General features: G+C 47.2%; 1 protein-coding gene across 2 annotated transcripts in view; it reads right to left on the bottom strand.

The window, feature by feature from the left end:
• Positions 1-18,863: 18,863 nt before the first annotated feature.
• Positions 18,864-21,622, bottom strand: part of ENDOV (endonuclease V) — an 82,503-nt gene continuing 79,744 nt past the window's right edge. The window contains exon 10 of one of the 2 annotated variants that reach the window (XM_069541956.1): positions 18,864-21,409. In XM_069541956.1, coding sequence (XP_069398057.1) covers positions 21,375-21,409 — 35 coding nt within the window. In that variant the 3' untranslated portion in view covers positions 18,864-21,374. The remainder of the gene's footprint in view (positions 21,410-21,622) is intronic. The other variant, XM_069541959.1, reaches the window with a different exon arrangement.

A 21,622-nucleotide genomic window follows, 5' to 3' on the forward strand; every position in this document is an offset into this window, starting at 1 on the left:
CCTTGAAGAGCTAGCTCATAAGGAAAGAAAGGGAACAGCAGCAGATCCATCACTCCCAGACCTTCCCTTCCCACTCTGGAGGCTGTCAGTGGAGGGGGGTGAAGAGCTGTCTGGGGACCTTAGAATTAGGAGCAAGATGAGGGGTGATGGAAAGAAATGTGCCTCAGATTCAGCTGAGCCTGGGTTGCAACACAGGGCATGAGCTCCAAATCTTCCCTGGGCCAGACACTACGATCCACCGCCCTTGTGAGAAGGGACAAAAGCCAGTGTCTTTTCCAGGTCATAAGTCCATTTATGTGAGCCTCTTCTTCCTCTCTCAAGACCCAGAAGTAGAATCACTGAGATGTGGTCTATGCCCAGGGCAGAAAGAGTGTTCCAAAAGAAAAAAGAGGGGAAAAAGGAAAGCTTTTATGATAGAGTCAATATTGAAAAAAATTTGTTAGCCAATCCAAAATACGCAAACGGAATTTTGTAACCTTTTATTTTAATAGCATTGCCTACAATAAGAGTCTACATTTTATGAAAACACAAATAATATAACCACTGTCTCTTTTTAAATTCCCCACTTATTATTTTATATAATATGCACATCTCACCAATGATTCTCAGGTTTTCAGTGAGCATGAGGTCCTGGGGGAGCCAAGGCTAACCCAGCCATTGCCTCTGCCTATAATAGAGGGGATTAGAGACTGTTTTGGTAACTAAAATACTGCAATCTTGAGAGTGAGTGTTTGTGGAAAGCCAAGTCCCTTTCATGAGAATTAACTCCTTTAATCCTCCTAATAACCCCCGTTAAGGCTCCTGTTTTAGATCCATTTTATCAGTAAGAAACTTGAGGCAGAGAACAGTTAAATAGCTGTCCTCAAGATCTCCCTGCTGGCCTGGGCTGGGTCAGAGTCCAACCAGTGTGTCTCAGGCCAGGACTTGGGAGGCATGAGAATCTCCTCGGGCCCCTGGGAGTCACACAGACCAAAGTTCAAATCCTCACTCTGGTGTTTCTGTGTCCTGAGGTCCTGGGAGAGGTGCTGACTGAACCCCAGCCCCAGTTTCATGTGTAAAATAAAGAAAGTGATAGTTTCTGTTCTGTAGCACTATTATGGGCTTCCCTGGCGGCTCAGTGGTAAAGAATCCACCTGCCAATGCAAGAGACACAGGTTCGATCCCTGGGTCAGGAAGGTCTCCTGGAGAAGGAAATAGCAATGCATTCTAGTATTTTAGCCTGGGAAATACCACGGACAGAGGAGCCTGGTGAGGCTACAGTCCATGGGGTCTCAAAAGAGTCAGACACGACTGGGTGAGTAAACAACAACTACGAGTCATGTCAGACATAGCCTGCCAGACTCCTCTGTCCAAGGGATTTCCCAGACAAGGATACTGGAGTGTGTTGTTATTTCCTTCTCCAGGGGATCTTCCTGACGCAGGGGTCCAACCAGCATCTCCTGCGTTGGCAGGCAGGTTCTTCACTACTGAGCCACCAGGGAAGCCTGGATACGACCTAACGACTAAAACAAACAAACAAATGAGACATTTTTAAAGTGTCAAATCAACTAGTGCCAGGCACACAATAAGCACTCAATAAAGGCTGTTTTTATTAACAAGCTGCTATAAGAATACATTTCATCTAGGGTAATTAAAAAGGCTTCATGGAAAACACAGCATGTGTGTCTGAGCCTCAAAAGCGGATTTCTTTTTTTCGAATAATTTAAACCATTTTTTTCCAAATGAAAAGTTTACACTTGGGATGGGAAGGCAAGGTCAGAATGGGATGTCTCGTTCTTCACAGGAGATATCAGCGGATCAGAACGTAAGCTGATTTTTAAAGAGTAAAGAAAGACACTGTAAACATGCTATGTAGAAATGCTGATCTGAATGTCAGAAGAAACAGCCCAACATTTGGACCATCTGCTCCAAGGGCATGGACCACCACCCTCCCTGCATTATAATCCCAGAAGTATTATTTGACGTTTTAAACAGTATCATATTATTTGACAACTTTCCTTAAATTTAAAAAAGTAAAGTAATAAATATTTGTTGGAGGAAATTGGAAAATGTCAAAAAGAATGAAGGAAAAAAAATAAAAATTACCCATCAGTTCACAGTCCAGGTTTTCCATAAACTGTTTCCATTTTATGTATTTCCTTTCTGCCTTTTCTTTCTGACATACATATACTTAAAATTATATTTGCTTATTACATTTAAAAATAACATTATTCTGAAACATTATTTTGAAGGTAAACACTTAATTCTATTACACATGTAACTGCTCTTAATATTTCTTTGTATAGCCTTTCAGTATATATTATAAATATTTATTATAAATGGACATATTTATTTGTATGGTTTTACAAAAAAGAATCATTCAATTTTATATAAACACTGTGTAACAAAACATTTCATTTTGTGACTTTTCACATAGCAGAAACATTTTCCCCAGTCTATACTTCCTAGCTTTCTGCAAATCGACATCATTCATGGTTGCATGTACCCTCAGCACAGAAAGTAACTGAAAAATGTGGAGGGGTGACCCACTGAGAAGGATTTTAATTTTAAAAATTTTTTATCGTGGGCTCCACCCTTGGAGCTGCTGCCTTTAAGTCAGGACTTTCTCAACAGACTAGAACTTTGATTACAAAGATAGAAGGCAAACACCCTCCCATTCCAATCATTTGGAATCAGTTACAAATCATTTCCAAAAACATCCTTAGGGACCTTGTGCCTTTTGGAACCTTTGGAAGGCTCTTAAGTGTTTGATTTAGTATTAATTAGAATAATTATTATAATAACAATGGCTATCATAGCATACTTCCTAAAGGCCAAACCCTGTTCTAAGCACTTTACACATTTTAACTCAATACCTACGACACACCTATTGCCCCATTTTACAGATAAGGAAGCTGGGGCCAAGGCAAGATTCAGCTAACAAGTGTACAGTACGTGTGTACATCTAACAAGTGACAGTACGTGGATTCAAACCAGCAGATTCCCAAATTTTGCTACATCAGAATCACCTGGGAGGTGGGGGATCTTTAAAGGTCTAATGCTCAGGTTCAGCAGTCTGGAGCCCCCAAGTGTTCCCAGTGCTGAGAAATGAGGGACCCATGTCCTCAAGGTCTAAGCTGTTCCTTTTTTTTTTTTTTTTGCATTTATTAGTATTTTTCAGTTTTTGGCTGCGCTTTGTGGCATGCAGGATCTTAGTTCCCCAACCAGGGATTGAACCCGAGCCCCCTGCAGTGGAAGCATGGAGTTTTAACCACTGGACCACCTGGGAAGTTCCAAGCCCTGGGTTATTAGCCACTGTGTTAACCACACCCTGGGGCTTATTTCCAGCTTGCGGGTGCCAGCATGGAGGCAGTTACATGGTTTCCTGAAAAAGTGTGATTTGGTCCAGCTTTGGAGAAATGTGCTGTTGTGGTATCTAGGCTGTGCCATCTATAGCTGCAGGTGAGGGCTGCTCCAAAACTGGGAGCAAGCTGGCCAGAGAGGGCTCGTGGTGGGCTGGATTAGGTCTCCGTGGGTGACGGGGTATCCTGGTTTCCTGGGGCAGCCTGGGCTGCGCCTTCTGCCTGAACGTGTTATTAACAGTGCTCTCTTACATTCCCAAAATGTCCTGGTTTGGATGACAAACTACAGTCACCCTACCTTTACCAGCTCTCATGGGACCCTATACTTTCTACTCATGGCATATAGGATAGTTCTAATCAAATCTATGTTTATTTTGAAGTCATTTTTCCTAACTAGATAGAAGCTCCATGAAGACAGGGACCATGTCTTCTGATTCTGCCCCGCAGGCAGCACAGAGCCTGGTTGGGTGGCAGACACACCGGAAGTATCTGTTGAATGACTCAGACGAGCAAGACCCCAAGGAGTCCTGACTGGGGCTGTGCTGGTCGGATGAACACTAGGCACAGACACATTGACCACCCTTTAGGGCCACGGCAGCTACTGTCACCCCAAAACTGGCTTTGCCTCTTCGTGGGTCTAAAGCCAAAACTCACAACAAATCTGAAGAGCAGAAGGTAGGATTTATTACTTGAAGAAGTGAGGAGAACACTAGTGATCTTTCCCAAAGTCTCCCTGAACAGCAAAATTCTGTGTGTGTGTGTGTGTGTGTGTGTGTGTATGTATGTGTGTATGTGTGTGTGTGTTAGTTGTTCAGTTGTGTCTGACTCTTTGCAATTATAGCCCTCCTGGTTGCTCTGTCCATGGGATTCTCCAGGCAAGAATACTGGAGTGGATTGCCATTCCCTTCTCCAGGGGATCTTTCCAATTGAGGGATCAAACCCAGCTCTTTCTCCTGCATTGCAGGCAGATTCTTTACCATTTGAGTCACGAGGGAAGCCCAATAGCCAAACTAGGGAAGTTTTAAGCCAAGGGTACATGCCTATTCATGAAGGGGCTGGAGCACAAGAGAATTCAGCACAGAATTGGGCCAAAAGTCAACGGAGTCCAATCTCTTATGATGGAAGTCAAGAGCAGCAGCGAAGTCAAAAAGTCAACAAGTCAACATTATGATTCCTTAGGCTCTAGTTAGTCTGGTGGTGGAGTGCTCAACGGGGCCTGGATCCTGCAAAACAGCTCAAGAATGTACTTCGGGGTAATCTTTACTCTTACAACTGATTTATTACTTCCAGTATAGTTATTTCCCTGATCTGGTAACAGCTGCTGGTTCTTATCTTCTTTTGTTCCCTTAAAATCATTAACTACTGAAGCCTATTCTTGTGCATGGGTGAGCACTGTAGCCAGGCTAAGATCACAAAATGGTTTAGACCTAAAATGGCTTCTCTTATGTCAAGAAAGCTCTCTGTCATGGCAGTCGGGACCGAAGGTTGGAGACAGAGAGGAACTGAGCCAGTGTGTGCGAAGCCCTTGGGGCAGGCCCAGGAACCCCACGGTGTTTGCAGGGCCGGGAGCAGCCATCACAGAACATCAACCAGACAAGGATGGAGGGACATTTAGCTAGCTGAGATCATAGTTCTCTTCTTGTGCGAAGCAAATATCAGAAGGCAGAGAACGCAGAAATTTCCATTTATCCATCTGAAATTCAGGTTTCCAGCGAAGACCATGGATGGCTTTCTGCAGACAGTGCAGCTGCCCAGGCTGGGAGAGGCTTGTCTGGCTGGCTTGTCACGGTGGCAGTTCAGGCTGATGGTTTCAGGAGATGAACGTGGCAGCAGCCGCTCGGAGAAAGCCATCCACGAGGCCATCGGTGCCACCACACATCAGAACACTCTGTGCTCGGTCCAGAATAACCCCCGCCCCCGTGAATTATTCATGCCAGCCACCTTGTGATATGTGATCACATTCCAGGCAGGATGTCAACCAGGGGAAAATTTGTAAATGTAATTTGTATCCTCAATTTTTGTCATAGTTTGGGTCGTTATTTTCCCCTCATAACTCTCCATCTTCCTCCCATATTTTCCCTTCTCGGGTTTTTAATCAGAGGGATCTGTCAAGAGTGACTCAGAAAGTCCCTGCCTTTCCTCGCAATGTGTTCTCCCGTGGCAGAGAGTGCAGCCTCCAATCTCCGAGTTTATGTTTACGATACGTATTTTTATTACCTTTGAGTGAAAGTGATTGCTATGGTTATCTCCTTCTGAAATATATATTTTTCTTTCATTTATTTTGAGTACGGTTTGAATTTTTATGCATCTTTCAATCCCTGTTCCCCAAAGAGGTAGGCGGGGCAGCTGGGATGGGGGTTGGGGGGCCACTGCTCTCCCTGCAGCAAGGCCGCCCCTTTCACAGCATCCCTAGAGGGATGGTCCTCCCTCCTCTGCTCCACTGGGCACCACCCACTCCCAAATAAGCCTGAGGAGGGTTTTCCAGGGCCTTCTGAGAACCCAGCTCTCATCAGAGATAAGGGTGAGAGACGAAGGTTGAAATGGGGGGGGGGGGCGGAGACAAAACAAGCAAGCATGTAACTGTCAAGATGATTTCCACTGAAGTAAAACGATCTTTATGATGAGAGATGCGAGGAGGGCCCTAGGCCGACTCAGAAACTCATTTCCAGAACCAGAGGCTGCATCACTGACTTAAAATGGTTCAAGGTTGACAACATAATCAAAGTCAGAACCTCCCCCAATTCGGGTCTCAGGGTTGGTAGTTCCCACTTCTCTTTGGCCTTTCAACATAGCCACAGCCATCATGCAATTTCCCCCTGAGCACTTGGTTAGATCACAGAGGTAATGTAATCCAGTGAGAAGGCTGAATTTCCTGTGAGCCGATTTACTTTCCAAAAGAAAGGCAAGTTGGACCTTGGAACCCTTGACTTCAACCCTGACACCACCCAGCGCGTGGGCCTGTGGAAGAGAGTGGTAGAGTTGGGCACGTATCGTCTGGGCTGTGAGGTGCTCCCATGTCGGGTCTCTGCTCCTCAGATGCTGATGGAAACTAAGGAGGGTAGAGAGTTTGACTGAGGAATCAGAGGAGATAAAGGTGATGGAGGGCTGGCACCTGTTCCTAGCAGTCTGGAGCGGAGTGAGGCCCAGCCAGTTAGACGGGGCAGGGTACCAGCTGCAGTAGCTGGGACTGGGGAGACTTTGGGGACTCTAGGCATAAGCAGGGCCACCTAGGGGCCCTGGTGACATGATATGGGATAGTGTCGAGGGGGTCATTCTCCAAAAAGCAGCTTGGGTGTGTCTGGGAAGCACTCGGGCACAGTCATAGCTTCTCCCTTGAGGGTCTCTGAGAGCTGAGACAGGTGATATCAAACCACAGCAGGACAACCAGGAGGGATGACAATCCCCCAGGTGACTATGTTTGTGAGCTCATTTGAGGCTCCTGGGGGACACGGGGCTGTCTCACTGTCATGTGGGGCAAGGACTGTGGGTTAGGGGCAAGCAGTGGGAGGGACTTTAGGCAACTGCTCTTTCGTAGCTTGCGGCATTGGGTGACCCCTGTGAAATGGGTGCATTTACCCCTGTGCCATCACAACAGCTCATGCAAGCCAGCACCAACCTGTTCCCGCACCGTTCAAGCCAGTGTTCCTCAGCCTTGGCATCACTGACATTCTGGGTAAATGATTCTGCTCTGTTTTTGTTTATATTTTAGCATTTTTAAAACACTGTGGTAAAGATATATAACACTTTGAACTATGCTTACGTGTATAGTTCAATGGCTTTAAGTACATTCATATTATTGTTCAAGAACCTCCAGCATCATCTCCAGGACATTTTTATCTTCCCAAACTGAAACTCGGTCCCTGTGAAACCCTGACTCCCCATTCCCCCCCTCTTCCTAGCTCCTGGCACCCACCATCCTACTCTGTCTCTATGGATTTGACTCCTCTAGGGACACAATGTAGGTGGAATTAGAAAGTATTTGTTCTTCTTGGTCTGGTTTAATTCACTACGCATGATGTCCTCAAGGTTCATCCAATCTGTAGCAGGTGTCACGGTTTCCTTCCTTATAAGGCTGAGTACCATTCTGGGCAGATGATTCTCTGTTGTGCGGCATTCTGTGCACTGTGGGATGTTTAGAAGCACACCCAGTCTCTACCCACTGGACGCCGGAAGCACTTCACTCCTCTCAATTGTGACAACCCCAAATGGCTCCAAAATTTGCCAGACATGCCCCTGGTTGAGAACCACAGCTCTGTGCATGGTCATTTCTGAAGACTTGAGTCTTCCCTTCGTGTACCTGAGCTCCACAAAGGGCCAGGGACACCTCAGGAAGTGTCCCCTGGCCCCAGCTGCAGCCAAGCTCCCAGATTCCATCAGAAAGTTCCAGCCCCACACACATCCCAAGTCAAGATCACTTAATAACATTAGGACAGATTCTCCAAATGGCCATTTTTAATAATTTTTAAAAACCCTCTCTTTTCTTAAATCCACATTAAGCATATGGCAAGCCATGTGCTGGCTGCATCACCTCCTGCAAACTCAATGCTGGCCTCTTGTTTTTCACCTTCCATCTGGGGAGACATAAATCCTACTTAGAGTCAAACCTCAGGAGATGTGCAAAGCACGTACGAGTCAAAGATAAACAGCCTGCTTTGCCCTTGGACACATAAGCTGGATTTTCTCCAGTAATCCAGGCCCTGCTCAGAGATAGCCAAGAGCAAGGAAACTTTTCAACACGATGGTCCATAACAACACACACACACACCAAAAAGAGTGAGTCTGGCAGTCGAGGCAGCTGACAGCCACAATACGGGCAGAATTTCAGCACATTGCTTCCTCCTCCCAGACCCTGCCAACACAGCTCGGGCTGATCCACACAAATTCCACATTTCCACTCAAGCCCCATATAGCTCTGCTAATACCCATCAGCCAGCAGACAAAATCTTTTATTTCCCCTTAAGCCTGCAACAACAGAAAAAGATGAATTTGCACCAGCTTTGGGAATAGAGGAGAGACACCGGAGGCCCTCAGGATTATCTTGGCAGAGAATAAATTTTGTTGGCACGTGTATGGTTCATCAGGCATTGATTAAGAGTCACAGGATTTATAGACTGGGATCAATCAGAGCACCTCAGAGTGGAAACAAAGAAAACTACCTTCCAGGGCCAGAGGGGAAGCCGGGAGCAGCGGCTATCCAGCTTTTAGTGGAACATTTCAGAAAAGTGATAGATTTTCTCCCATTCTTCTTCCCCCTCTCCCACCATTTCCCCATCCTCTCCCATGTGACCTGCAGCTCTTCCCACAGAGGCAGACATGTTTCCCTGATCCTGGATCTCAGGCTTGGCCTTGAGACTTGATGTGGCCAGTGAAACGCTGGCAGAGTAGCCAAAGCAGGGGCTGGGAACGTGCTAGGGGGGTAAATACTCCCCCTTGTTTGCTTCTTTCTCCAGAGCAAGAAGCCAGCTCAGTGAGGCCCCCAACCTAGGGAGGGTGAGAGACTCAAGCTGCAGAATGAGACAGCCTCCAGCCGCCCCCAGATCCAGGAGAGTCGGTGCTGCCATGTGAAGCCATGAGTTGGGCTGGGTTGGGTTTTTTTTTAATTAATTAACTTATGGCCGCATGCTTCGTGCTGTGTGTGGGCTTTCTCTAGTTGTGGTGAGCGAGGGCTATTCTCTAGCTGCGGTGCTCAGGCTTCTCATTGCTGTGACTTCTCTTGTTGGGGAGCAGGGGCTATAAGTGCACGGACTTCAATAGTTGTGTCTCACAGGCTTAGTTGCCCAGTGGCATTTGGGATCTTAGTTCCTGGACCAGGGATTGAATCGATGTCGCCTGCATTGCAAAGCAGATTCTTAACCACTGGACCATCAGGGTAGCTCCTAGGTTGGCTTGTTATGCATTGCTATTGAGCCAACAGCTGACCAATACAGACACTTCAAATCACACTTCCAGGGGTGGGCCTCTGAGGTCTCACCATCATTCTTACAAGGAACTCACTGACTGCTGCCAATCGGGAAATTTGCCTTGTCAATATCATTGTCACTGGACAGTGATATTTCTGCCTTGCTGGCTTTGTGCCTGTCTACCAGGCAGTGGGTGAGCTTGCCCACTGAAACAATCCAAAACAAGTCAGTCCTGGATGCAGCAGCCTGTCGGCTAGTTGTGACAGCTCTCGAGTCTCCTCTGCATCCCCTTCCCTCCTTGGAATGCTGGGGGAGACACCACTTATGGAGAAGATCGGTCCCGGCACTCAGAGTGTCCACACAACTGAGGACCTTCACAGAGTGAGCGATGGTCATGCCAGAGGCAGGTCGTTTTGGAAAAGGCTGAGCCCCCACTGCAGCCCAGCAGCCCTGGTGACCCTACCCTCCTGGCCCTTCTGGTTCCCATCACAAGTGCCCTGTCCTGATGCTTGTATACCGAGGTTCAGAGGAGCATCACTCAACATCACCAAAAGGTAGAAGCAATTCAAGGGTTCATCGATGGATGAATGGATAAACAAAACGTGGTCCATCGATTCAATGGAATATTATTCAATCATAAAAGGAAGAAAATCCCGACAGGCTGCAATGTGAACGAACCTTAAGGACCTTAAGCTCAGTAAAATCATCAACTCACAGAAAGATAAGTACTGCATGATTCTACTTAGATGAGGTCCCCAGAAGAGTCAAATTCACACAGACAGGAAGGAGAATGATGGTTTCCAGAGGCTAGAGGGGTGGGAATGGGGGTCTATTGTGTAATGGACACAGAGTTCTAACTTGGGATAATGACACAGTTCTGGAGATGGTTGGTGGTGCCGGCTGCAAAACAGTGTGAATGTGCTCAACGCCACTGACTCTACACTTAAAAATGGAAATTTGGGGGTTGTAAATATCTTACTACAACTTTTAAAAAATGACCTGTCCTGTGTACCAGCTCCTTGATGCCCTGCTCCCACCTGGCTGTCAGACAGCAAGGCCATCTGGGAAGTGGAACCGTCACATGGTGGGCATGGGGAAGGCACCGCCTGCTGCCAAGCTGTCCTCTTTGGTTCCCTTCGGTTTCCACAGGAATCTCCAGCACCCTCACTGCTTCAACTCAAATGAAGTGACTACTCACGGGGACCATCAGGTGCAGGGGCGGACCAGTAGGAAGATACAGGGGTGGAGAGAGTCCTCCAGATGCTCCCCGGAGCCCACAGAGGCTCCCATGGCAGCACCCCCATGGCGACAGACCAGCACGGGGCATGCTTATCACACACTCCACACACTTATTCCACACTCTCAGTGGGAGGGAGGGCTCTTTGTGGCTGGTGTCTGGCTGAAAGCTGAAACTTGAGCAGGTGGGGTCCCAGTTGCGGCTCCTCCTCCAGGTTGCTGAGTATGTCAGGGCTTGTCCTTCACGACATCATTCCCATGTTGTCATAGTGTTCTCCTCTTGCTTTAAAGGAACAACCTTTGCTTGACCCTGCTGCCCAAGAACTTTCCTCTAAGATTCCGCCAGGCTATGGAGGGCAGATAAGAATGCAGGCTGTAAATCAGCAGGCCTCATGACATTCCGATCCATTAATCCATCAAAAGAAGATTTGCTACCTCTTAGCTCCAGAGAGAGACCAGAAATCCTCTCCCACGATTGCCCAGAGGCTCAAGAGCCACAATGCTGCTACTCTGCACTTCCGCAGGAATTCACGGCATGGCCATGCTCTTCACTGTGCCTGTCACTTGCAGTTGTACCAACATCCCCAACCCAGCAGAAAGCGTTTGTTACCAGGTGCCTTTGCTTGTCCCCAGATTGTTCGTGAGGGAAGAAGCTCATCCTGAAATGTTGAGGAGAACATAAGCTACCCCCATAGCCTATAGGATTTAGACAACCTTCCAGACTGGGAGTTCTTTGAGAGCTGGAGCCACCTTTATCCTCCAGCAGTGAGCCCTAGGGCCTGGCAAAGGATGGGTGGATGACTGAGTGATTGGTGGGTAGATGATGGATGGGTGGATGAGTGGGTGGGTGGATAGATGGGTGGATAGATGACTGGGAGGATAGATGGCTGGGTGGATGGATGGCTGGGTGGATGGATGAATAGATGAATAAATGAATCTCTAGCCAAGGAGCAGATGTTCTTGCTCAGAATCTATCTCAGTAGCCTTGTAATTTCCCTTCTTTGTAAAGCGAGGGTGAGGGTAGTTTTTTTTTGACCCATTCCATAAGGTTGTTGTGAGAAAAAAAAATTGGATGATATATTATAAAATCCTTGGGCTACCCCTATAGAATTATACAAATGAGACGAAGAATTGTTCAAAAGAAAATCTTTTCTACAGCCTAGTAAATGCTTATAGGAGTACTCGTTGGTACAATCCATGACTTAATGAATCCTCTTGAGGAAAAAGCACTGAGTGTTTGGGAGGCAGGATTCAGAACAGCAGAGACTTGGTCAACAAGCCATCTCACTTTAGACAGGGCTGCACACTACATATATTATCACACCTGTATCTCCTACAAGACTGTGAACTTATGGAGGGCAGGTACTCGTGTCTTAGACCTATAATCCCCCACATCAGTAAAAATGGGTAACTAATATGCACTCAAATACCTACTGCAGTGATAACCAAATCATATGATGAAAAAAGATATTTCTTCACAAAAAGAAAATAATGCACAAAGACTAGCATGAAACACCTATGCGAACTGTGTCCTGGTATGACTGAATTTAGAAACAGACATTTGAAGTGGGTTTTAATCTATTTAAAGTGAAAGGGAAAGTCGGTTAGTCGTGTCCGACTGTGTGACTCCATGGACCGTCCATGGAATTCTCCAGGCCAGAATACTGGAGTGGGTACCCTTTCCCTTCTCCAGGGGATCTTCCCAGCCCAGGGATTGAACCCACATCTCCCGCATTGCAGGCGGATTCTTTACCAGTTGAGCCACAACGGAAGCCCAAGAATACTAGAGTGGGTAGCCTATCCCTTTTCCAGCGGATCTTCCTAACCCAGGAATTGAACTGGGGTCTCTTGCATTGCAGGCAGATTCTTTACCAACTGAGCTATCAGGAAAGCCCATTTAAACCTTATATTAAAAACCTATTTAAACCTTGTATTAAAGATGGACATGGGCTTGCGTGATCACAAGGAGGGGAGATAATGTGAGACAGTCTACACAAAGAGCCTGATGCTGACGTATAAAAACTCTCCATCCACAGTGGCTTATTAAGGTCTCTGTAACTTGGGGGTCACTTGGTCTCTGCAGTCCTGGACCTCCTGTCTTCTTTCCCTATCTCAGAAGAGATCCCTTTCCCTCCCCTTTGGGTGGGGCAGGAGGTGGTGAGGGCGGTCCAGGTCAGAGGGGGACAGGAGCATCTGGTCACACAGGAGGGGCTGAAATACCTGTGCCAATGACCCTGTCTCCTCTTCCTCCCCACTCCAGCTGTTGTCCAGCTGGACCCCCACCACCAAGGCTGGAGGGTCAAGTGTTCACCTTTCCTGGGTGTACGTGAGGATGCAGAACCATCACTGGACTTGTTTGGGACTCTGGACCAAGGCAGTCAAGCTAGACTGGGAAAGAAAGGGGGTATGACTGTCACAGGCTTGTCCTCAGAGCACCCCCCAACGTGCTGGCAGCTGCCTGCTGCAGGGCTCACTGGGGACAGGACTGGGGGGACACAGCGGCAGTTTTGATGCATGACAGCTCTATGAAAAGGGCATAGCATTTACCTTAGCAAATTTGGGACTGGGGACTGGTGAACTGAGCAAAGTTGGTAAATATCAAGGGTTAAGCAGCAGGCCCCCCATTGGCCTCGCCGTCTCTGAGTTGCAGACATCAGACTTCCTAAAGGACAGGAGCTGGGGGTCAGCAGGGACTCAGACGCATTAGAATTCCTAATATCACCATCCCACAGTTGGGGATGAAATGAAACAGCTCTATTTTAACCACAGAATGTCCCCGGGAGCTGGACCCCAAATGATCTCTAATTATTACAGATATCTCTGACTTCTGGGCTGGTTTCCAAGGCTACTATTGTGGCTGTTTAGTCATGGCTGGGGGCCTGGAGTGATGGTCAGAGAATCAGACACAGGGGAAGTGGGATGCTGCAGGAGGCCTGCTGTGGGTTCAGGAACCACCCTGTGCTCTTGAAGACATGGGGAAGGAGGCATTCCTTCCTTGAGCTAGGCTCAAGACATTTAACCCCCAGCTGAGCTAGAAAAGCTAGATGCTCACGGAGCTTCGTGACTGACTGAGTCACTGGCCTGAGGATCCCAGAGGACTTCTGGCTCTCTTACTACTATTCCCTGAGAGATTTTCACAGGATCCTCCTCCCACCCCTGACCCAGGACTCACACAGAAGTAGAGAGGGGACTTGTCTTTGGTTGTCATAAGTCTGGGGACACTATGGCACTGAGTAGGCAGGGACCAGAGATGCTAAATGTCCCTCACCGCACCAGTGAGGTTGTTGTTGTTCTGTCCAACTCTTTGTGACCCTAGGGACTGCAGCATGCCAGGCTTCCCTGTCCTTCACTATTTCCCAGAGTTTGCTCAAACTCATGTCCATTGAGTCGGTGATGCCATCCAACCATCTCATCCTCTGTCACCCTCCTTCTCCTCCTGCCCTCAATCTGTCCCAGCATCAGGGTCTTTTCCAATGAGTCAGCTCTTTGCATCAGGTGGCCAAAGTACTGGAGCTTCAGTTTCAGCATCAGTCCTTCCAATGAATATTCAGGGTTGATTTCCTTTAGGATTGGCAGGTTTGATCACAGCACCACTGCAATTGTTAAATTTTCTGTGTCAGCTTTGCTGGGCCATGGTGCCCAGTTGTCTGGTTAAACACCTTCTGCTGCTGCTGCTTCTAAGTCGCTTCAGTTGTGTTCGACTCTGTGGGACCTCATAGACGGCAGCCCACCAGGCTCCCCCGTCCCTGGGATTCTCCAGGCAAGAACACTGGAGTGGGTTGCCATTTCCTTCTCCAGTGCATGAAAGTGAAAAGTGAAAGTGAAGTCGCTCAGTTGTCTCCGACTCTTTGTGACCCCATGGACTGCAGCCCACCAGGCTCCTCCATCCATGGGATTTCCCAGGCAAGAGTACTGGGTTGCCATTGCCTTCTCTGAAACACCATCTAGATGTTGCTATAAAGGTACTTTTCAGATGATATTAACATTTAACTCAGTATATTTTGAGTAAAGTAGCTATAGAAGACCCTTCCTAGTGTGAGTGAGCCTCCTCAAATCAGTTGAAGACATTAAGAGAACAAACTGAGGTTCCCAGAAGAGGAAGGAAGTTTGCCTCCACGCTGCCTTGGGCTCAAGACTTCTACATCAACTCCTGCTGGAATGTCCAGCGCCTTGCAGACTTGAGATGGGCCAGCCCCACAATCTCAGCAAGCAATTTCTTAAAATAATCTTTCCCCTCTCTCCTCCTCACACACCCCTACACCCTCTCTCTGTATCTATATCCTACTGGTTCTCTTCCTCTGGAGGACCCCGACTAGTACAACCATCCTGCCCTAAACAAGCTCCCCCAGAAAGTCACTGAGTGGCCTGGCCCAGTCCCATGTGGACCGCCTGTTCCCTGCCTCTATAATAGAGGGACAAGATGGAAGGCCACTCTGTACTAAAGTTCTGGGATTCAATATTAAAAGTGGACCCCAGGGGGCAGCCTGTAGGAAAGTGCCTGATGTGTAAAGGAGACAGCAGGTCCAGGTCACAAAATGAGGCTGAGTCCCCTCGAAGCTGGCCCTCAAGTCTGCCCACCAGCCCCCAAAGGCCAGCAGCCCCTTTGCAAATGGCTCCAGCCCATAGCCTTCCTCCCACACAAGTGGAGGCTCGGATCTCTAGTCAATTGTCAAACTGGATTGTTGGAGACAACAAAATCTCTTCAGTGTAAAGGTCCCGTGGTGGATTTCTGGCCTGTATTTTCTAGTCAAATAGTCCCAGAGGTTGTGTTTGTTCTGAAACCTCAGGGCATGACCTTGCTAGGAAGGGCAGTTGTGGATGGAACAGGGCAGAGCCAAGGAAGGAGGGTTGGCACCAAGGAGCAGAGGTGTCTGTGACCTGGGTCCCAAGCCCCCTTGGGATGGCTTTACAGACTGGCCAGAGTGCTTAGAAAGCCCGATCTCCTGTGTGCCTCTAACCAAAGCAGCCGTGGTCCAGTGGAGGCACCTGGATTCTTGGCTCACAGGATCTGGGTTCTGTCCACCAACTTGCTGTGAGACCATGGACAAGCCACTTGCCCCCTCAGTCTCAGCTTCCCCATCTGGAATGTAGGCCTTATGGTCTCTGGGTGTTGGTGGCCCCTAGTCACCATCATGATGCTGGCCTCCAGGGCTCTGGGCAGCTGCCCTGCTGCACAACCTGCATCCTCAAATTCCACCCATGTCCACTCCACACCAGCCTCGCTGGTCTCACCCATAAACAGACATTCCACTTCACTGAAACAAAATGCTCAGCATGGACAAGAAAGTCCAAGGTACCAAAGTGAGACAACGACTCCAGAGCAAACCTGAGATGCCTCGGCAAAAACAAAGGATATGAGAAATCCAGGAATGACAAAGTCTGTGCCAGGAAGTTCTGGTCCAAGTGTAGAGCCCCTGAGTTGAGCCTTGAAGAGAATAGACAAAGCCCAAGCCACACACAGAGGGCAACAGGGATGAGAGGGGCTCAGGGCAGGAACTTCTCCCCAGAAAGGAAGGAATAAGCAATCCGGATGCAGGAGAAAATGCACTGCCTATAAGAAAGGTCTGGCCCAATAAATGCAAATGAAAACAAGGAGCGATTCTGAACCTCCAGCGGGGTGACAGAGCCCAGGTGAGCAGTCCTGCGAGGGATCCAGAGCCGCAGAAACTCAAAGACAAGGAGCCAGGCTCTGCCCCACTGCACATTCACGTGCACACGTTTCCAAATGCAGAGCATCGCTCTGGGGCCAAAGCCGGAGACGTCAGACAGTTACTGCCTTGCAATGGAATGAAAGACCACCAACCAGGGCAGTGAAAACTGGAGCAGGGCTTGGAATCAAGGGTGTACCAGGAAGACAGGCCAGCACTCCCCTTCTCATCAGGAGGACAGAGAGGCTGTGGAAGCCCGCAACTGAGACAGCTCCGAGCACAGAATACAAAGTCAGAAAGTGAGTGGGGGAACCTCATGAAAGTGGGGAGGGGGCCAGGTGCTATCAGTGGGGAAGCCTCGCCCAGCACAGCAGATAAGCTCTAAAGCAGATAAATCAAGAAACGGCATATGAGTGTTTTATTTAGGCTCATGGAGACGACCGCTGTATAATTAAAAATGAAACAGTTAAAACTGCTTGCCTTCAGGGCTGAGAAAGGAGGAACAGGAGGAGGGTTCCTTATAAACCTCTCTGAACTGAGGGGTTTTTTTTTCCTTTTTAATTTGATTTTTCAAAAGAATGCATGAGTGATAAAAGAAGAAAAGAAAATGAGGAAGCCTGACCTTCGAGCCTAGTTTTGCACGGTTGAGGACCTTTCAGCTGCTGCTGAGTCTGTGTGTGACTCAGTGCTGGGCGTCCCTCCCAACATATTCCCCCAACCCTGATTTCCTGCAGGCAGATCTTTTATTAATAGTTGCAGCACGCAGGATCCAGTTCCCTGACGAGGGATCAAACCTGGGCCCCCTGCAATGAGAGCACAGTCTTAGCCACTGGGCCACCAAGGAAGTCCCACCTTGGCCATTTTAAATGGAGAAGTGCTGGGAGTTCTGTAGCGGTCCAGTAGTTAGAACTTGCCATTTTCACTGGTATGGATTCAATCCCTGGTCGGGAAACTAGGGGACTGCTGAAAAAGATGTGGCAAGTCGTGCAATGTGGCCAAAATAAATAAATAGATCAGTTCAGTTCTGTTGCTCAGTCATGTCTGACTCTTTGCGACCCCATGAATCGCAGCACGCCAGGCCTCCCTGTCCATCACCATCTCCTAGAGTTCACTCAAACTCAAGTCCATCGAGTCGGTGATGCCATCCAGCCATTTCATCCTCTGTCGTCCCCTTCTCCTCCTGCCCCCAATCCCTCCCAGCATCAGAGTCTTTTCCAATGAGTCAACTCTTCGCATGAGGTGGCCAAAGTACTGGAGTTTCAGCTTTAGCATCATTCCTTCCAAAGAAATCCCAGGGCCGATCTCCTTCAGAATGGACTGGTTGGATCTCCTTGCAGTCCAAGGGACTCTCAAGAGTCTTCTCCAACACCACAGTTCAAAAGCATCAATTCTTCAGCGCTCAGCTTTCTTCACAGTCTAACTCTCACATCCATACATGATCACTGGAAAAACCATAGCCTTGACTAGACAGACATTTGTTGGCAAAGGAATGTCTCTGCTTTTCAATATGCTATCTAGGTTGCATAACTTTTCTTCCAAGGAATAAGGGTCTTTTAATTTCATGGCTGCAGTCACCATCTGCAGTGATTTTGGAGCCCAAAAAAATAAAGTCTGACACTGTTTCCCCATCTATTTCCCATGAAGTGATGGGACCAGATGCCATGATCTTCGTTTTCTGAATGTTGAGCTTTAAGCCAATTTTTTCACTCTCCTCTTTCACTTTCACCAAGAGGCTTTTTAGTTCCTCTTCACTTTCTGCCATAAGGGTGGTGTCATCTGTATATCTGAGGTTATTGATACTTCTCCTGGCAATCTTGATTCCAGCTTGTGCTTCTTCCAGCCCAGCATTTCTCATGATGCACTCTGCATAGAAGTTAAATAAGCAGGGTGACAATATACAGCCTTGACGTACTCCTTTTCCTATTTGGAACCAGTCTGTTGTTCCATGTCCAGTTCTAACTGTTGCTTCCTGACCTGCATATAGGTTTCTCAAGAGGCAGGTCAGGTGGTCTGGTATTCCCATCTCTTTCAGAATTTTCCACAATTTGTTGTGATCCACGCAGTCAAAGGTTTTGGCCTAGTCAATAAAGCAGAAGTAGATATTTTTCTGGAACTCTCTTGCTTTTTTGATGATCCAGGGGATGTTGGCAATTTGATCTCTGGTTCCTCTGCCTTTTCTAAAACCAGCTTGAACATCTGGAAGTTCACGGTTCACATATTGCTGAAGCCTGGCTTGGAGAATTTTCAGTATTACTTTACTAGCGTGCGAGATGAGTGCAATTGTGCGGTAGTTTGAGCATTCTTTGGCATTGCCCTTCTTTGGGACTGGAATGAAAACTGACCTTTTCCAGTCCTGTGGCCACTGCTGAGTTTTCCAAATTTGCTGGCATATTGAGTGCAGCACTTTCACAGCATCATCTTTCAGGATTTGAAATAGCTCAACTGGAATTCCATCACCTCCACTAGCTTTGTTCATAGTGATGCTTTCTAAGGCCCACTTGACTTCACATTCCAGGATGTCTGGCTCTAGGTGAGTGATCACACCATGATGATTATCTGGGTCATGAAGATCTTTTTTGTACAGGTCTTCTGTGTATTCTTGCTACCTCTTCTTAATATCTTCTGCTTCTGTTAGGTCCATACCATTTCTGTCCTTTACCGAGCCCATCTTTTCATGAAATGTTCCCTTGGTGTCTCTAATTTTCTTGAAGAGATCTCTAGTCTTTCCCATTCTGCTGTTTTTCTCTATTTCTTTGTATTGATTACTGAGGAAGGCTTTCTTATCTCTCCTTGCTATTCTTTGGAACTCTGCATTCAGATGCTTATATCTTTCCTTTTCTCCTTTGCTTTTCGCTTCTCTTCTTTTCACAGCTATTTGTAAGGCCTCCCCAGACACCCTCTTCCAACAACACAAGAGAAGACTCTACACATGGACTTCATCAAATGGTCAACATGGAAATCAGATTGATTAAATTCTTTGCAGCCAAAGATGGAGAAGCTCTATACAGTCAGCAAAAACAAGACCAGAAGCTGACTGTGACTCAGATCATGAGCTCCTTATTGCCAAATTCAGACTGAAATTGAAGAAAGTAGGGAAAACCACTAGACCATTCAGGTATGACCTAAATCAAATCCCTTATGCTTATACAGTGAAAGTAAGAAATAGATTTAAGGGACTAGATCTGATAGATAGAGTGCCTGATGAACTATGGACAGAGGTTCGTGACATTGTACAGGAGACAGGGATCAAGACCATCCCCATGGAAAAGAAATGCAAAAAAAAAAAAAAAAGATAGATAAAATAGAAGAAGTCTGTAGAGAGGGATAGGGCCGGCAGACTGCAGGAAATAAAACACAAATCAACCATGTGGAAGTAGTTTCTAAGCCCTAAATTCTAGGAAGGCAGCAGGAATTCATATTATCGTTAACAGCATCTCAAAAAGCACTGTCATCATTGTTGCCTGTGTTCTCCGGTGACAGGGGATTCTCAGGGGTGGGGTCCAGGCCCTGTCTCTGTCCTCCTGTACTGAATTCCCCCATCAAGTGACCATGCTACCAAGCCTGGCTGGCCCAAGAGAATGAGCATGAGGCTAAGTTAGGACCAGGCAGCGTTCAAACTCCAGCTCCACTCCTCAGAGGCTCCAGCCTGGCCACGTCTTTGAGGGCTCCACCCTCCCAAGGAGCCCCTTCCAAAGAGACAGATTCATTTCTACTCCCAACAACAACACAGAAAGTTGAGGTTGGCTCATCCAGCTGTGGGGCCCTGAAGCTTCTCTCACCTCGTCTGTGGATGATCCAGAAGGTGGGGGAGGGGGCGGTCCCTGCTGAGCTCTCGTGAAAGGACCCTGCCCCACCCATGCATATATGAGCACCATCCACAGACAGTAAATGAACCTGGTCCCAACTAGGGGTGACACACTCAGGGTGGGAGGCCAGAGTGCTTAGTGATGTTTTTAGTTGTTACTTTTCATTGCAGTAAAATTCACATAACATAAAATTCACCATATTAACCATTTAAAGTGTACAGTTCAGTGGCCTTGAGTACATTCACATCACCACCATCCATCTCCAGACCTTCATCTTCCCATGCTGAAACTCTGTCCCCATTAAACACTGCCTCCCCACTGCCCCTTCCCCAGCCCCAGGCATCCACTATTCTACTGTGCCTCTATGAATTTGGCTACCCTAGGGGCCTCATACAAGGAGAATCATAGGGTATCATAGGGTATTTGTCCTCTTGGGTCTGGCTTATTTCATTTAACATAATGCCTTTAAGGTTCATCTACATTGTAGCATATGTTAGAATTTCCTTCATTTTTAAGACTGAATAATATTCTGTTGTGTGGACACACCATATTTTGTTTACCTTGGGTTGCTTCTACCTTTTGGCTGTTCTGAGTAATGCTGCCATGAACATGGGTGTGCACATATCAGACTGTGCTTAGTTTGGCGGACTTTGGCTGTTCTCATAAGGGCCCTTTCTCTTTCAGAATTCAAAGCACTTGTTTTAAAATCAGCATAGTGAACACAGTGGAGCTCTTTCTCAGCCCTGGCAAATGCTAAGACTGTCTTACCTAATCTGCTCAGGAGGGCATTTCTATGCTTACCCGCATTTTTTCTTAATATTTATTTATTTATTTGGCTGCACGAGGTTTTAGTTGCAGCACACAGGGTCTTGTATTTTCATTTCGGGAAGTGGGATCTTTTGTTGTGGCATTCAAACTCTTAGTTCCTGTATGTAGGATCTAGTTCCCTGGCCAGGAATCAAACCTGGTCCCACTGCACTCGGAGTGCGGAGTCTCAGCCACTGAACCACCAGGGTTCACCAGCCACTGAACCATATGTACCCCCATTCTACATCTGAGGAAACTGAGGCACAGAGAAGCTAAGAAACTCATCCAAGGTCACATATGAAGTAACCACTGGGGAAGGCTTGGATCAGGACAGTCTGATGAATCCACGTCCTAAAGCATTCTACTCAACACTTCTAGTGTCCCCATGAAAAACAGAGAGGTCAGCATAATAGTTGTTCTGCAGAAAAACTTAAGTCACAGACAACTTAAGTAGCTTTGAAGGCCACACAGCCTTACCTCTGATTCTGCTTCTGCATCTTGGAAATCCACAGTACCATTATTTCTGACATCCCTCCTCCCCCTTGCCTCTTCAGACACAGCATTTCTAGGACTTTACTTTATTTTTGAATCCAGCCTCAGTCAGCCATCCCACAGCTCAATAGAGGCATCGTGATGTCATGATCCACAAGAGGCAAGCCATTTGCTGAGACCTGAATGAACCAGACAAGAGAAAGGTTAGGCGGCCACGGGGAGCTGAAAGCCCCTAAAAGCTTAAAGAGGTTCTGCCAAATGGGTGATTGGCTCCCGCTGAGATTAGTTTTAATCAATTATTAAGCAACAGTTTAATATTTTAAGAGTTTGCTCAATCACAGAGAAATGAAAAGATTTCATGACTTTCTTCTCCTGTACCTTCCAAAATTAAA

This window comes from Ovis canadensis, chromosome 11 (genome assembly GCF_042477335.2).
Source record: "Ovis canadensis isolate MfBH-ARS-UI-01 breed Bighorn chromosome 11, ARS-UI_OviCan_v2, whole genome shotgun sequence".
Taxonomy (NCBI): Eukaryota; Metazoa; Chordata; class Mammalia; order Artiodactyla; family Bovidae; genus Ovis; species Ovis canadensis.